Source organism: Canis aureus, chromosome 13 (genome assembly GCF_053574225.1).
Source record: "Canis aureus isolate CA01 chromosome 13, VMU_Caureus_v.1.0, whole genome shotgun sequence".
NCBI lineage: Eukaryota > Metazoa > Chordata > Mammalia > Carnivora > Canidae > Canis > Canis aureus.
Window position 1 is genome coordinate 24154117 of NC_135623.1, and position 16753 is coordinate 24170869.

Sequence of the window (16753 nt, forward strand, 5' to 3'; positions counted from 1 at the left end):
AATGAAAAGAGAGCTGTTTTACAAATAAGAGATTTTTAAATAAAAACCTGCTTTCAGCTCCCCTTTTATGAGAAATAAATATATAATCTTTTTTAACTTAACCTTAGCTCCAATACAAACTAATTTAAAGCTGGGCAAAAGCACACAGAGATGGAGCACATAATGCAGTCTTCTCCTCCTCATCCCTTCCCACTCTGGCTGAGGCCAGCAAAGCCCTGTGGTAAGAGACACTGAGACAAAGATTGCTGGAATCTTGGAAGTTCTTGGTGGACACGTGAATACCCCTTGACATGGGAATCAAGTAAATGTTCTAAACATCTTTGACCCAGAGAAGTTCCTTCATCCTAAGGGTCACTGCATCCTTACCCTAGAGAACAGACCTTTTCCAATATGGTCAGAATATTGATGCTAAGTTAATTTTCAGGATATCTTTCTAAATGGCCTTAGAGGCTATTTTTGCAGGTAGTTTTCTCTGGCAAACCTGATGGATTTACCCATGAAATTGGTAGATAATAGCATTAGACTGAGTAAATCACCAGGTTAGGTTGAAATATAGCCAAATGTCAAATAATTTTTAATAGAAATCAAAAGTTCCACATTTTTCTTGCTCCAGAATCATATGACCAACAAGGCACCTGCCTACAAACAGCTGCATTCGGTGATACAAGCATCATCTGTACCTCCATCACTTCCATCACTTTCCATGACACTGCTGCTGGACATAACAAGGACTTCAGCCTACATTAAAAAGGCATTTCTCAAGAAAAGAGCTAAGCCAGTGTATTTACTTTAAGAGGAGAGAAAAAGAGAATTGTACGTAGTAATGTCCGTCTACATTGCATTCTCCTACCCAGGATAAACTAAATTTGATGGGGATTTTAATCTATTTTGTTCACTGCTATATACCCAATATCCAGAAAAATTACCTAGCAACAGCAAACATTCAATAAATACTGAATTCATATGAACAAATAAACTAATCTCAATTTCTTCTTTGGACAAAGAAAATGAAGTCCCTCTGCTGCTTCGGGAATATTCAGTAATTATGGGTTCCTTCACAGCTCCCAGGCCCATGAAAGTCTCCAGCACCACCAACACATCCAGCACCATCTCCGGCTTCATCCTCCTGGGCTTCCCTTGCTCCAGGGAGGGGCAGCTCCTCCTCTTTGGGCTCTTCTCCGTTCTCTACCTCCTCACCCTCATGGGCAACGGGTCTATCATCTGTGCCGTGCGCTGGGACCAGAGACTCCACACTCCCATGTACATCCTGCTCGCCAACTTCTCCTTCCTAGAGATCTGGTACGTCACCTCGACTGTCCCCAACATGCTGGCCAACTTCCTCTCTGACACCAAGGTCATCTCCTTCTCCGGGTGCTTTCTCCAGTTCTACTTTTTCTTCTCCTTGGGTTCTACAGAATGTTTTTTCTTGGCTATTATGGCGTTTGATCGGTACCTTGCCATCTGCCGGCCTCTACACTACCCAACCATTATGACAGGACGTCTCTGTGCCAGTCTTGTGGTCAGTTGCTGGGTACTTGGTTTTCTCTGGTTCCCAGTCCCTATCATTGTTATTTCCCAAATGTCCTTCTGTGGATCCAGGATCATTGACCACTTCCTATGTGATCCGGGTCCCCTATTAGCACTCACCTGTGCCAGAGCTCCAGTAATGGAGTTTTTTTGGATGATTTTAAGTTCCTTGCTCTTATTTATTCCTTTCTTCTGCATCATGGGGTCCTATACTCTGGTCTTGAGAGCTGTGTTGAGGGCCCCTTCTGCAGCTGGACGAAGAAAAGCTTTCTCTACTTGTGGGTCCCATCTGGCTGTGGTTTCACTGTTCTATGGCTCAGTGATGGTCATGTATCTGAGCCCGACATCTGAGCATGAATCTGGGATGCAGAAGATGGTGACTCTGTTTTATTCTGTAGGAACCCCACTCATTAATCCTGTGATCTATAGTCTAAGGAACAAAGATATGAAATGTGCCCTGCAGAAATTTCTAGGAATATAAAAAATTTTGACCTTCATTTTTTAAAAAATCTTTGGGTATTACTCAGCCATTAGAAACGACAAATACCCACCATTTGCTTCAACGTGGATGGAACTGGAGGGTATTATGCTGAGTGAAGTAAGTCAGTCGGAGAAGGACAAACATTATATGTTCTCATTCATTTGGGGAATATAAATAATAGTGAAAGGGAAAATAAGGGAAGGGAGAAGAAATGTGTGGGAAATATCAGAAAGGGAGACAGAACATAAAGACTGCTAACTCTGGGAAACGAACTAGGGGTGGTAGAAGGGGAGGAGGGCGGGGGGTGGGAGTGAATGGGTGACGGGCACTGGGTGTTATTCTGTATGTTAGTAAATTGAACACCAATAAAAAAAAAATTAAAAAAAAAAAAATCTTTGGGTAACTGGCCTACTTGCATACTTTTTCAGGTGAAAAAAATTAATAACTAATACCACTCTGAGAATTTCTCATCCTGTTACTTACCTTATTCATTGTGGTGATTTGTACTTTTCCTCGAATCATCAGAGCAAGAAAGAACTCAGAGACATTATCCAATTCCCTCATTTTATAGATGAAGAAGCTGGAGAATGGAAATTTTGAGGGACTTGCTCTGGTCATAAGTTTATAATGCACAGAAAAATCTTTTTACATTTTAAACAGCTGCTCTTACATGACGGATGAGCACTGGGTGTTATTCTGTATGTTGGCAAATTGAACACCAATAAAAAATAAATTTATTAATAAAAAATAATAAATAAACAGCTGCTCTTTCTATTCATAAAGAAAGAAATACATAATAAACTATAAGAAAGCATTTTGTGGCATTCAGATGTGCAGCTATCAAATAGTCTCATCTGGGGAGGGAGAAATATATATTATTAATAGAAATGTACACTGGTGCAATTTCTACTTAGAATAAATTACAAACAATTTTTAAAACGTTTAAAAGCACAGTATCAAAAAATAAATAAATAAATAAAAATAAAAAATATATAAAAGCACAGTATCCATTAACCCAGCAATTGCACTCACTTCTAAGTACAGTCTATACATATAATCATATGTATGTGAAAATACACATACAGAATATTCATTATTGCAACAGCAAATTACTGGAAACCATGTACTTGTCCATTTGTTGAGCCCTGTTTAGATAACTTATGATGTGCCCATGCAATGCAAAATGATATAGCATTTTTTAAATGAGGGCGTTTTAGATGTACAGATATGGAACCACCTACAAGTTATGTTGTTAAGTGAATAAATGGTGTATAGTTTGTAAGCTGTCATTTATGTATAAAATTATAAACTTATGTGTTCACTTTTTTAAGAAAAAAGGATAGACTATCTTTCAAAGGATAGATGTGAAACCTAACAGTGGTTGCCCCTGGGCAGAAAGGATGGAGGGTGTCTTAGATACAAGAGAAAGGAAGAGATTTACTTGCACTAAGTACTCTTAGTATCTTGGATACAAAATTTCATTGATGATGATGATAATGATGATGTCATCTCTACTGGCAAATTTTCCAAGAATTGGATCCTGAGGAACAGTTCCCCCATGATTCCTGAGTTCCTTGAGGAACCTATAAAGCAAGCTGCCCTCCATATCATATGAAGGGGCCAGGATCTAAGAGCCCACAGATATCATTTCATTCAGACTTCTTAGTTCTGGAGAGAAAACATGGGAATTACTCTGTCATCTGAGGATTTGTAGGAGGAAGTAAACTGTGTTAAAGTTATACCTAGTCTCTTTTCAGAACTATTTATAGGTTTTACTGTTTACTCATTCATTAAGTAACGTTTAATGAGGGATGGCTCAGTCAGCTAAATGTCTGAATCTTGATTTCAGGGCTTAGGGCATAATCTCAGGGTCATGGAACTAAGTCCTGTGCGGGGCTTCTCACTTAGTCTGCTTTTCTCCATTTCCCTTTGCCCCTTCCCCCACTCACAGTATCCACATTCTCTCTCTGTCTCTCTCAAATAAATAAATAAGTAAATAAATATATAAATAAATCTTTTGAAAAAACAAACATTTAATTAATACTTTCAGTGTGTCAGGTACAGAGCCAGGAAATGAATCAAATAAGGAGAATAAGTCACATTTCAGCCCCCCATGGAGTTGACAGTTTATGATGGAAAAAAAGTTAAATTGTGAGATAGGTTATGACCAAGAGAAATATTAGTTGCTATAGAAGTCAGCTGGAGAATAGTGTGTGCAAAGCAGGGAGAGATGAAGGGCAAAAGAGCAGGAAAGTGAACTATTTCCACACAATTAACTATAGCTCATGGTCTACAGGGTCACAGTAAGATAGAGGTCAGGAGGGTTTCTAGGAAGTGTCTGTGAAGCTCCTATAGTCCAACTAATGTTCTCCAAAATACTGCAATTACAGGCAAAAGTCTGAATATAAAATATGACAAAAATTAAAATCAAAAAACATTTTTAAGAAACAACATGTGCAAATAAAAGTTATATTGTATAACTAAAATGTGGAAGTCATTCTTCAAGGGGCACCTGGGTGGCTCAGTGGTTGAGCATCTACCTTTGGCTCAGGGCATGTTCCTAGGGGCCTGGGATCAAGTCCCATATTAGGTTCCCCACAGGGAACCTGCTTCTCCCTCTGCCTATGTCTCTGCATTTCTCTGTGTGTCTCTTATGAATGAGTAAATAAAATCTTTTTTAAAAAATTATTCTTCAAGGGATGCGGAACCTCAAATAGCCCATCTGATTTCCTTTAGAGCAGGAACCATAAGAGATAGAAATTGCATCAGCCCTTTGCCCTGCCCTTTACATTCAGCACTATATCTCAAAGTAAAATCAGTTTTCTCTACTCAATATGCATTTTTAATATTGCAATTATTTTTATAATGAAAACATCTTAATCCTTTTCTTACTTACCCAACACTTGTTTATTATAAATATTTTTTAAACAATAAAGTATAAATGGATATAAACAAATCACCCCATCCTAAGACAACTATTATTGAATTTTAGGTAACCAACTCCTCAGACATATCTATCTGCATATGCATATTATATATAGTTTATAACTTATATAATTTATACACACCATATAGTTTTATGTGTATGGTCACAACAGACATGCTGCCTCAATGGAAGGCATTCTTCACTTTTTCCTTTACTTTTCTTTACTCTTTCTTTACTTACTTCCTCCCATAACTTCTACCCCACTTCTCCTCACAACCACCTTATAATCTATTCAATAAGAATATTAATAACCTAATATATATCCTTCTATGTTATTCTCCATATCCATCTAATTATATATTTATACACACAGAGACATGCACTGTCACATACTTACACGCCACATATACCTTCTATAACTATGCACAATATACACATATACTCCCCTAAATTTAGACAGTACAACTGTCTTAAAATATGGAAATATATAAACTTCTTTATATCTTGAGTTTTCTTCACTTAGCATTATATTGATGGGTTCCTTCAAAGTCACCTACTATAAATTTTAACTCATTCCTATTAGCCATTTAATTGGGCAAAATTAGCAGAATTTACTCAGCTATTTGTCTACTTATATCCATTAACTTCACTTCCTATCGTTGTTCATATAAACAATGATGCAACACACACACACACACACACACACACACATATGCTCTAAACTGCTTATGTCTTTCTTTTTATGGGAGATGTTTCCAGGAGTATACTTTCGAGCCAAAGAGTAGTACACATAATAGATATTGTTATATTGCTTTCACTCAATGCTATTCACAATCACGTTTCCACCATCTTTCTAAATATCCTATTTGCCCCTAGAAGCCAATATAAAGGCTTTAAACTTTCCCAGTCTGCCTCAGAAGAGATAGCCCATTGGTAATGAAGGTCATTGGCATTTCTTTTAATAGTGATAAGATCGAGCATTTTTTTCTTATGTCATTAATCAATGGATTTTCTCGACTGTGATTTGCCTGTTAACATCCTATCCATTTTTAAATTTTTTATTTAAATTCAATTTAGCTAACATATAGTGTATTATTAGTTTCAGGGATAAAATTTAATGATTCCTCAGTTGCATATAACACCCATTGCTCATTACATTAAGTGCCCACCTTAACGCCCATCACCCATCTACTCCATTCCCCCACCCACCACCCCTCCAGCAACCCTCAGTTTTTTCCCTATAGCTAAGAGTCTCTTATGGTTTGTCTCCCTCTCTCTTTTTATCTTATGTTAGTTCTCCGTCCCTTCCCCTAGATTCATGTGTTTTGTTTCTTAAATTCCACATATGAGTGAAATTATAGGGTATTTGCCTTTCTCTGACTGATTTATTTCACCTCCAAGAATTCTGGGAGAAGATACTTGGGCTGGGAGGATCAATGAGAAGAGAGGCTAACAAAAGCAAAGAAAAAGGAATACAAAGAATACAAAGAGGACACATCATGAATTAGCTCTCTTCATCTGCATGAATAAATTAATCTCCCCAGGTACCTCACACCACAGGGTTTAAAGTCATCAGTGCGGTGTTCTTGTCTACTTTTCAGAGGGTGAAAGTATTCACTCCATCGCATGCCTAAGTAGCTGGATGTGGCCATGGCGTAAAGACATCTGTAAGAAATGGTGGGGAAAAGGAAAATCACAGTAGGAATAATAATATTAGACTGAATTGTAGGTGTTCCTGTTTGTTGGTTTTGAATCCTGTGTAGTGGACAGAGGGAAACACTAAAGCTGTTCAAACAAGGAAGCAAAATGAACTAATAAGTCTTTTTTATATAAATTTATTTTTTATTGGTGTTCAATTTGCCAACATACAGAATAACACCCAGGGCTCATCCCATCCAGTGCCCCCCTCAGTGCCCGTCACCCAGTCACCCCCACACCCCGCCCACCTCCCCTTCCCCCACCCCTAGTTCATTTCCCAGAGTTAGGAGTCTCTCATATTCTGTCTCCCTTTCTGATATTTCCCACTCATTTTTTCACCTTTCCTGTTTATTCCCTTTCACTATTTTTTATATTCCCCAAATGAATGAGACCATATAATGTTTGTCCTTCTCCAATTGACTTATTTCACTCAGCATAATACCCTTCAGGTCCATCCACATCAAAGCAAATGGTGGGTATTTGTCATTTCTAATGGCTGAGGAATATAAAAACAGACACATAGGTCAATGGAACATAATAGAGAATCCAGAAGTGAACCCTCAACTTTATGGTCAACTAGTATTCGACAAAGGAGGAAAGACTATCCACTGGGGGGAAAAAACAGTCTCTTCACTAAATGGTGCTGGGAACATTGGACAGCCACTTGCAGAAGAATGAAACTAGACCATTCTCTTACACCAGACACAAAGGTACACTCAAAATGGATGAAAGAAAGATCTCAATGTGAGACAAGATTCCATCCAAATCCTAGAGGAGAACACAGGCAACACCCTTTTTGAATTCGGCCACCGCAACTTCTTGCAAGATACATCCATGAAGGCAAGAGAAAGAAGAGCAAAAATGAATTATTGGGTCTTCGTCAAGATAAGTAGCTTCTGCACAGCAAAAGAAACAGTCAACTAATAAGTCTTTAGGTGAAACTCCTTCCACAGTTGAAGACAGAGGGACAGAGACTGCGTCGTGCGGGAAGAGCTGCACTCCACCGGAGATGGGGAAGGCCCAGAGCGCAACTCCCAAAGGCAACTGCGGGAGCGGAACTACAAAATGCTCTGTTCTAGCCTCTCTTGGACCTGGAAGTGTGCCCTGAGATTCAGCTGCTGGAGGCTCACAGAGCCCAACCACAAACAGGAAAGGAAGAGATCTGTAAAGGAACCAGGTAGGAGCCAAGAAGATCGATTTCTGCTGAAACTGCACAGCCCTTTATGCCTGAGATCTCATCACATCTTCCTCCATCTCTCATTTTTGGAAAATCCCAGAAGGTTCTGTCCCTAAAACCCATGATTCATATCACTCACTGGAGATGGAGTAGCTTCCTGCATGAAGCCACCACACCTGTGTTCCTTTGGTGGACTCTCCCCTGGGCAGACGCGGGTCCCCTGAGTGAGTTTGGAGAGTGACTAGTCTCATGTCATCCCTGAGAAGCTTGGGGCTGGAAAAGGATAATATTTTCTGCTCTGCTAGAAAACAAAAGTGGAAGGTATCAGGGTCTCCAGAGAAGGCAGGCCCCAGGGGAAGAAAAGAACTATCACAGAACAGTCTCCTGACACCATTCTCTTTCTAGAAGTGCAAAGGTGATCCCCACGGAGCAGGGCTCCCTCCCTGGATGCTCTGCTTGTAGCCTTTCCTGCCTCCAGCAAACACCAAGACCTCACCCTACTTCCACACCTCCACTCAGTGACGGTTATTGTGGAGGATACCTGCTTTCCTCTCCAAGAAGACCAGACACTGGAAAAGAATCCTCAGGTTTGGGTTTCTCATTTGTCCCCTTGAAAGGGATGATGTGCTGCTTCACGAAGAAAATAAACATAAAAGAGCCAGAAAAACTACTACCCCCTAAATGAGGTTCCCTTCCACTTTGCTTCAGGCACATATCACATAGTTAATTCCTAACCATTTTTGTATCAGGACCTATGTAAGTTTCTTCCACATATTATCTCGTTCAGAATCCCAAATTCTTTGGTGGAAATGTTACTTTGCCAGTTTTATAGATGAACAAACTGAGAAATTGTTTATATTGTTGACAACGTGTCCGCAGCTGGTGATTCAAGCCGTAGCCCCCTTACTCCAAATCCTTTGCTTTCTCCTATGCTTAGCTGCCTGTCACTTCTCGTCAAGGAGAACACTGTTCCTATTTTCAAGGACTTTGCAGAAATGGAACAGGTGTGACAATCTGCCCAAACCAGATGAAGCAGAGAGACATGCCGCTATGAGAGAAGCCAACAGCGCTCCCATACACTGTGTCTGCTCGGGCCTGCCTTAAGAAAAAAGCAAAATATCAAAGAAATGTTTTTCTCATCCTACAGCTCAGGACCTGGCCGTCCTAGATGGGGCCTAGTCTAGCCCAACTTTTTCAAGATATAATGAAAGTGAGAGTATAAGTTATTTTGTTCGGCTTTGTCAATTAACCTGGTCTAAGATCCTGAATACCTAACACAGCTCTGACAGCCCCGTGTCCACACGGGCACGCGTTGACGCAGCACCTCCTAAAGCTGAGTCTGGAGAACCTTCCTGCCATCGACCAAAGCCCCACACCAAGTAAGCGTTGCCGCTCTCTGCACAGAGCAGCCAACTAATAAAAGGTGAGTGACAATGCAGTCTTGTTAGAAATACCTTTTTTTTTCCATCCACTGGCAATTTCCTGAGGTCCAGCATGAAACGGTGATGGCACAAGAGAAGCATTCTTCACGCGCTTCTTGTTTTCTAGGGCAGCTCTGTCCTACTCTCAAAGTTGGAGAATTGCCCTGAAAGATAGTTGGCCTGGAATCTTTTGGCTTCAGGTATAAGAAACAATCTGCCCAACTGATATTTTATCTGAGACATAAATGTGACTAAAATATCACCTCTAGACCCGTTGAGTCTTCACAGCGCATACAGTCATGCTGTACTTGGAACAGTAAGCATTTTATAATAAAAAGTGATTAAAAGTCATATGCTGCTACTGCCTTTCCATATAAAGAAATCAAAGCTTATAAAGATTTAAAAAAAAAAAAAAAAAACTCCACTAGAGCCACTAAGCAACTCTGTTGTGACACTGAATCTAGAATTTCCATCCCTACCTCAATACCCAGAGCGGTGGGACTGCAACTGTCTTAAGCAGTTAGGATACTCTGGGTCTTGGGTGGAACATGTCCTACCACCCAGAACATTCCATCTCGCATTGCTTCCTTTGAATGGAATTCCTCTCAAGTTTGGGCCAATGCTCTGGTAGTCTCAGGCCATTTGGAGTCTTTCTTCTACATTTTATTTCCTAAAATTTCATCTCACAGGATCTTTGAAGTTCAAATGAAGTAACTGGTAAATACTTATCTACTTATCATCTACCCATATTCTCGGTACCAATCAATGTACATATTCATTTCTTTGACAAAGATTTACAAAATACTATTTTCTTCAGACTGTGCTGGGCACTGAATTTTTTTTTTAAGATTGTATTTATTTATTTAGGAGAGAGAGAGAGATCACAGAGAAAGGGAGAAGCAGACTCCCCACTGAACAGGGAGCCCGATGCAGGACTCAATCCCAGGACCCAAATATCAAGACCTGAGCTGAAGGCAGACGCTCAACTGGCTGAGACACCCAGGGGCCCCTGAGCACTGGATTTAAAGAGTGCAAGACAAAAACAAAAACCCTGAGGCAGGAAAGTACTTGATTGCTTCTAGAAACCAGAAGAAGGCCAGTGTTGTATCTCTGAACCATTATGTGCATATATGTGAGTGTTTGTATGTGTGTGCATGTGTAGAGACAGAAAAAGGCAAATCCTGATAGCTTTTTAGACTCATTTTTGTAATTTAGCTGAGAGCTGTCCATACAGTTCATCCCAGCTGACCCTCCTTTTTCTTAAAAGGCATTATTGCTGGAGCGCGTTGCCATTGTCCCAGTCAAATGGACGCCCTTGCTGTCCTGCTTATCAATATGAAGAGCAGGAGTCAGTAAACTATGACCAATGGAACAAATCTCGCCTGCTGCCTGTTTTTGTATGGCCAGTGAACTAAGAATTTTTATGTTTTTAACTTGAATTTTAAAATCAAAATAAGAAAAACATTCTGTAACGCATGAAAGTTATATGAAATTCAAATTTCAGTGGACACAGATGACAATTTACTGGAACACAGCCATGTGCATTCTTCTAGGTATTGTCTGTAGTTAACTTTCACACAACAGCAAAGGTGAGCAGTTGTGACAGAGACGACATGGCCTGCAAGCCAATTTTTTTCAAGATAGATAGATTGATTGATTGATTGATTGAAGAGAGAGAACACAGAGGGAGAGGAAGAAGTAGTCTCCATCCCAGGACTGCAGGATCCTGGCCTGAGCTGAAGACAGACACTTAACCGAATGAGCCACCCAGGTGCCCTGGCAAGCCAAAATTTTTAAGAGAAAATTTACTGACCCTTGGCATAAAACATTACAGAAATGGATCCATCTTTACTGAAATGCTGGCTAGTGTGGGTATAACCCAAATACGTGCACTTCCCAGGGAGGTGAGCACAGGGAGGGGCACATTTCGCAGCCCCTCTGCCTGTTGAACCGTATTTTATATTTGAAGTCCTTGTGTTAGTGAAGGTGTGTGTGTGCCTCCTTTGCACAACAGTGTATGTTTCTGGGGGGGGATGTGTGTACAAGGGACAAAGTACAGAGAAAGTGTGTATATGTGTGTGTGTTTGACTCACAGCATCATGAGATGAGGTTGGAAATGTTAAGCAGAGTCAAATCAAAGACCCTGGTTTGAAAAAAATAATATTAATTAATTAATTAATTAATTAAAAATAAAAAGACCCTGGTTTGGAGATCTTACTTTACGTGCTTTGGGAAGTTAATTGAAGTCTGTGTGCAAGAAAAAGGACTGATCTGATTTTGCTTTTTTAAACAGTCCCTCTGGCTGTGGCGTGGATGGCAGGCTGTAGAGGGCAAGGGTAGAAGCAGGAAGCGGGACAGCATCACCACGGTCCAGCAGAGAAAGAAAGCAGCTTGAACTACAGAGAAGTGGGTGAGCCTGAGACTTATTCTGGAAACAAATGAACAGAAATTGCTGATGAATTAGATGTGAGGGTAAAAGAAAGGGAAGAAATACTACACTGAAATAAGCTCTGCCCAGGGGGGAAAAAATAGTTCTTAGGCATTTAATTCAAGGACCAATTATTAGATTGTTGAGCAGATGCTTTTTCCTAAAATGAAATTTCAGAAATAGAGCAAAACAACTCTGGTCAAAAATGCTAATCACTATTTGTTATCAATTACTATTAGTAGCTATTGTTTTTTATCAAATTCAGTTACCTTCCTCTAAATTGGTATTAGACTTATAGACTTAATCTTTTTTTTTTTTTTTTTTTGGAGTCTATCAAGGACCTTCACCCCTAGCAGAATGCTTTCTGTGTGTCCCTGTTTTCATCCTTTACCAATGAGTGGCCGCCTGTGACTACAGCGCAACCTTGAAAACACAGCGCAGGGGACACTTCAGAAAAGGCGAAGTGCTTAGTGTCCTCAGACACGAGTGAAGCTGGGACAGAGCAACTTTATTTGGGGGAGGGGGTGAAAGAAAAAAAAAAACATCCAAAATTTATTCTCCAACAAGACAGACAGCATCAGCAGGTAAAAACTACAGGGGTTACACTCTCTATTGTCTGCTTCCAACTCCCCTTCTTAAATGATCCCTGTGTAGTCTCAGAATTTTTTGGAGACAAATGAATTTAAAGGCAGAAAAGGAAAAGACTTCTAGGAAATGGAAGTTCTTGTGCGTGAATCTAGCAGAGTCCATTAAACCCCATTCCAGTTTATATATGTTAAATAGAGTCGGGTAAGTCTGTGGACATTTTATCAGCACCAAAAATCCCCCTGCCATCAGAATCAGAAGATCCTGAGTTTAAAATGACCCAAAGAAGGTCTTAAAAAATATCTATTTATTAGGGCACCTGGGTGGCTCAGTGGTTGAGTGTCTGCCTTCAGTTCAGGTCATGATCCCCGAGTCCTGGGATCGAGTCCCACATCAGGCTCCCCATAGGGAGCCTGCTTCTCCCTTTGCTTGTGTCTCTGCCTCTGTATGTCTCTCACAAATAAATAAATAGACATCTTTCTAAAAATAATAAGTATTTACTGTGTTATAACTGCCCTAGTCTCATCCCTCTCCCAGCACCTGCACACACACAAATTGTATTCTTACTCAGTCCCAACTCTCTAAGCGCCCACACCAGTACCCGAGAAGGAGCGTGTGCTGGTTCTTTTACTCTTGGTCCTATAGTTTCCTCAGAACTTGACAACTCACAGTAAGAAATTCTTAGAAAAAAATAAAAATAAATAAAAATAAAAAAGAAATACTTAGAAATTATTAAGAGTAGTAAGAAATTATTATTCCTTGTGCCTAATTTCAAAAAGCAAAATATGGATTTAATATAAAAGCAGGGGTGGGGGACACAGATTCTCTGTTGCTCAACCACTTTGTCTTGAGGTCATCCTAAGTAATTACTGAGGAATGGAATAAGATTTTAGCTTTGCATCCCCTACAAATCACCATTACTTAGAATTCCATGTTATTAATAATATCCATAGTTTGCATTATTAGACTAGAATTATATCTACAATAGTAGACTGGGAAAATTCATATCTCTTTTTCAGGTAAACACAGACCAGTTTCAACGTGGCCATTGACAATTTCCTCACGTTGGGCAACTGTGGATGGCCGTCTAAATTGCTCTTTTAACACAACAGGAACTAAGGCTAATTCCCTCCAGTTGGCTTGAGTGTTTTTTACACAAGAAATTGGTATATAATATTAAATTAATAATTTAATCATTTGGTTTTAAATAAGGCCAGTTTCAAAAATCATGTAAAAGAAGTCATTCAAAAACTTCCACGTTTGTGCTACATAACTTGTTTCTCAGTTTCTGCCACAAATGCAATGATGTCACCTCTTTAAAACTAGAAAAAAACTCCATTTTGTAAGAATAGGTAGGTAGGTCCATTTTGTAAGAATAGGTAGGTAGGTAGACAGAAACTCTATTAAATATAAGGTCTAATATAATCTTAAAACACCTCTACAACACTGTCCTTCAAGATCGTATCAATTCTAACCAAAGTTATCTTGAGGCCACAGTGAAAATGTCGATGAGAGTAAAAAGCAACCCAGTTCAGTACTTGTTTCAAAGAAAAAAATGTAACTATTAACATATAGGACTTTATTTTCTTTCCCAGGATGGTTTAAATATAACCTGGGCCCCCAGCTGTCCTTACACTGCCATCCAATAATGTAATCATCTGTTCACGCTCCCAGACCCATGAAAGTCTCCAGCACCACCAACACGTCCAGCACCATCTCCAGCTTCATCCTCCTGGGCTTCCCTTGCTCCAGAGAGGGGCAGCTCCTCCTCTTTGGGCTGTTCTCCGTTCTCTACCTCCTCACCCTCATGGGCAACGGGTCTATCATCTGTGCCGTGTGCTGGGACCAGAGACTCCACACTCCCATGTACATCCTGCTCGCCAACTTTTCCTTCCTAGAGATCTGGTACGTCACCTCGACTGTCCCCAACATGCTGGCCAACTTCCTCTCTGACACCAAGGTCATCTCCTTCTCCGGGTGCTTTCTCCAGTTCTACTTTTTCTTCTCCTTGGGTTCTACAGAATGTTTTTTCTTGGCTATTATGGCGTTTGATCGGTACCTTGCCATCTGCCGGCCTCTACACTACCCAACCATTATGACAGGACGTCTCTGCGCCAGGCTTGTGGTCAGTTGCTGGGTACTTGGTTTCTTCTGGTTCTTGATTCCCATCATCATCATCTCCCAAATGTCCTTCTGTGGATCCAGGATCATTGACCACTTCCTATGTGATCCAGGTCCTCTTCTAGCACTCACTTGCAAAAAAGCTCCTGTGGTAGAGCTTGTCTTCTCCACTCTAAGTCCTCTGCCCCTCATTATTCCCTTTCTCTTCATCATGGGATCCTACACTCTGGTCCTAAGAGCAGTCCTGAAAGTCCCTTCCACAGCTGGACGAAGAAAGGCTTTCTCCACCTGTGGGTCTCATCTGGCCGTGGCTTCACTGTTCTATGGCTCAGTGATGGTCATGTATGGGAGCCCAACATCTGAGCATGAAGCTGGAACACAGAAGATCGTCACTCTGTTTTATTCTGTAGTGACCCCACTCCTTAATCCTGTGATATACAGTCTTAGGAACAAAGATATGAAGCATGCCCTGAAGAAACTTCTGGGAATATAAAAAAGTGTTCATCAATAAAGGCTCTTGGGAAATTTGAGCCCAATATTATATTTAACTTATTTATAAAATTGTACTTAATTTATTTTCAGGTTAAAAAACTAGTTTTTTTATTTATTTGAATATAGTTGACATACAATATTACAGTAGTTTGGGGTATATAATTTAGCAATTTGACAAGTTTATACGTTATGCTATGGTCATCACAAGTGCAGCTATCAAAAAAAAATTTTTAAAAGAAATAAGTGTAGCTATCATCTGTGTCATTATATCACTATTACACCGTCATTGATTGTATTCCTCATGCTCTGGCTTTTTATTCCTGCAACTTACTCCCCGCATAAGGGAAGGCCTGTATCTCCCTCTCATCTTCATTAATTTTGTCCAACCCTGTCCTCCTCCCCACTGGCAACCATTAGATTATTCTGCGTATTTATAAGTTTAATTCTGCTTTTTCTTTATTCATGCTTTAAAACACTATTTTAAAAAATAAAATAAAATAAAATACTATTTATGAGTGGGATCATATGGTGTTTTATCTTTCTCTGACTTATTTCACTTACCAAAATACTCTCGTGCTCACTTTGGCAGTACATACACTTAGCAAAATACCTTCTATCTCCATCCATGTTGTCTCCAATGGCAAGATCCCACCCTTTTGCGGCCATGTAATGTTTATTCATTGTGCATATTTCCTTAGCCACTTGTCTGTTAATGGTTACTTAGGTTGCTCCATGTCTTGGCTGTTATAAATAATGCAGCAATATACATAGGGATGTGTATATCATTTTGAGTTGGTGTTTTCATTTCCCCTGGTTAAATATCCAAGAGTGGGATTACTAGATCATATGGTATTTCTATTGTTAAATTTTTGAGGAACCTCCATACTGTTTTCCATGGTGGCTGCACCAGTTTGCATCCCTGCCAGCCGTGCATGAGGGCTCCTTTTTCTTCACATCCTTGCCAACAACACTCATCGTTTCTTGTGTTATTTATCATAGCCATTCTGACAGATGTGAGGTGACGTGTGGTTTTGATTTGCATTGTCCCTGATGATTAGAGATGTTGAACATCAAAAAAAAAAAAAACCTAGTTTTTTCCAATAATTATTCATCCTTGATCTGACCAAAAACCTCGAGCACCTATAAGCATGTATCTGCTGTTTACTTCTTCCCTTGGCTCTTGATTTCTCCTGTTTATTAGCATGCAATTTTTTAACATTGAAACTAAACATTATATTTCAAAAATTGTGAAGACAATTGGTGTAGTAAATCAACAGAGGTTCAGTTTTCTTGTAGCAGTACAAAAAAGTAGAGACAGATCATTTTGATCTCATTTAAGGACTATATTTAGGTATAAAAATAGCCTTGGTCAGTTTTGCCTGTTTCTGCAAGGCAACTCGTACTCCAGGAACACAGCCTTCTGAGTCTCACCCGCAAGCCTGGACAGTTCTCAGGGTCCCTCCCCTGTAGTGCCCTGGCTTCCTACTCTGCACTCCGTGAACCCTGTGCTCCTAAAACCTCTGCTCAGTGCTTTACACTCCTATTCTTACCTTCTACTGTATTTCTTGGGCTCTCATCTTACACATTAGTGGCTTAGAAATCAAAAAATGCCTTGAAGGGATATTGCATCATATTTGGAGCCTCACTTCTCTGTGGTCTTCCTCTCTCCAGGGTTTGTTTCTCAAACTCCAGCTTCTCTAGTAGCCACAAACACCAAATCTTTTATCTCCTCAGCAGAGAAATCACTGCCTTCTGCAGAGACTTCACTCTTCCTTCCCTCCATTCTTTCCCACGCGCCTCCATATCCCCAGACGACACCGTCACCCAATGAATTGTCAAACGTCCTCAGGAAGAAGCACCCAAGGTGAGTGTGGAACTTGTTTCCTTGTCCTCCACT

General features: G+C 40.0%; 2 protein-coding genes across 2 annotated transcripts; both read left to right on the top strand.

Annotated features, from left to right (window-relative positions):
- The first annotated feature begins 1039 nt into the window (after nt 1–1039).
- Nucleotides 1040–2008, top strand: LOC144281576 (olfactory receptor 11G2-like). The gene has a single exon (XM_077844386.1). The coding sequence runs from the start codon at nt 1046–1048 to the stop codon at nt 2006–2008; it is 963 nt and encodes a 320-aa protein (XP_077700512.1). The 5' UTR covers nt 1040–1045.
- An 11898-nt stretch (nt 2009–13906) lies between these two features.
- On the top strand, nt 13907–14857 carry LOC144281577 (olfactory receptor 11G2-like). Its single transcript, XM_077844387.1, has one exon. The coding sequence runs from the start codon at nt 13922–13924 to the stop codon at nt 14855–14857; it is 936 nt and encodes a 311-aa protein (XP_077700513.1). The 5' UTR covers nt 13907–13921.
- Nucleotides 14858–16753: the final 1896 nt, after the last annotated feature.

Coding starts and splice junctions, on each gene's coding strand:
- LOC144281577 (XM_077844387.1), top strand. CDS start 13,922: ATGAAAGTCTCCAGCACCACCAACACGTCCAGCACCATCTCCAGCTTC.
- LOC144281576 (XM_077844386.1), top strand. CDS start 1,046: ATGGGTTCCTTCACAGCTCCCAGGCCCATGAAAGTCTCCAGCACCACC.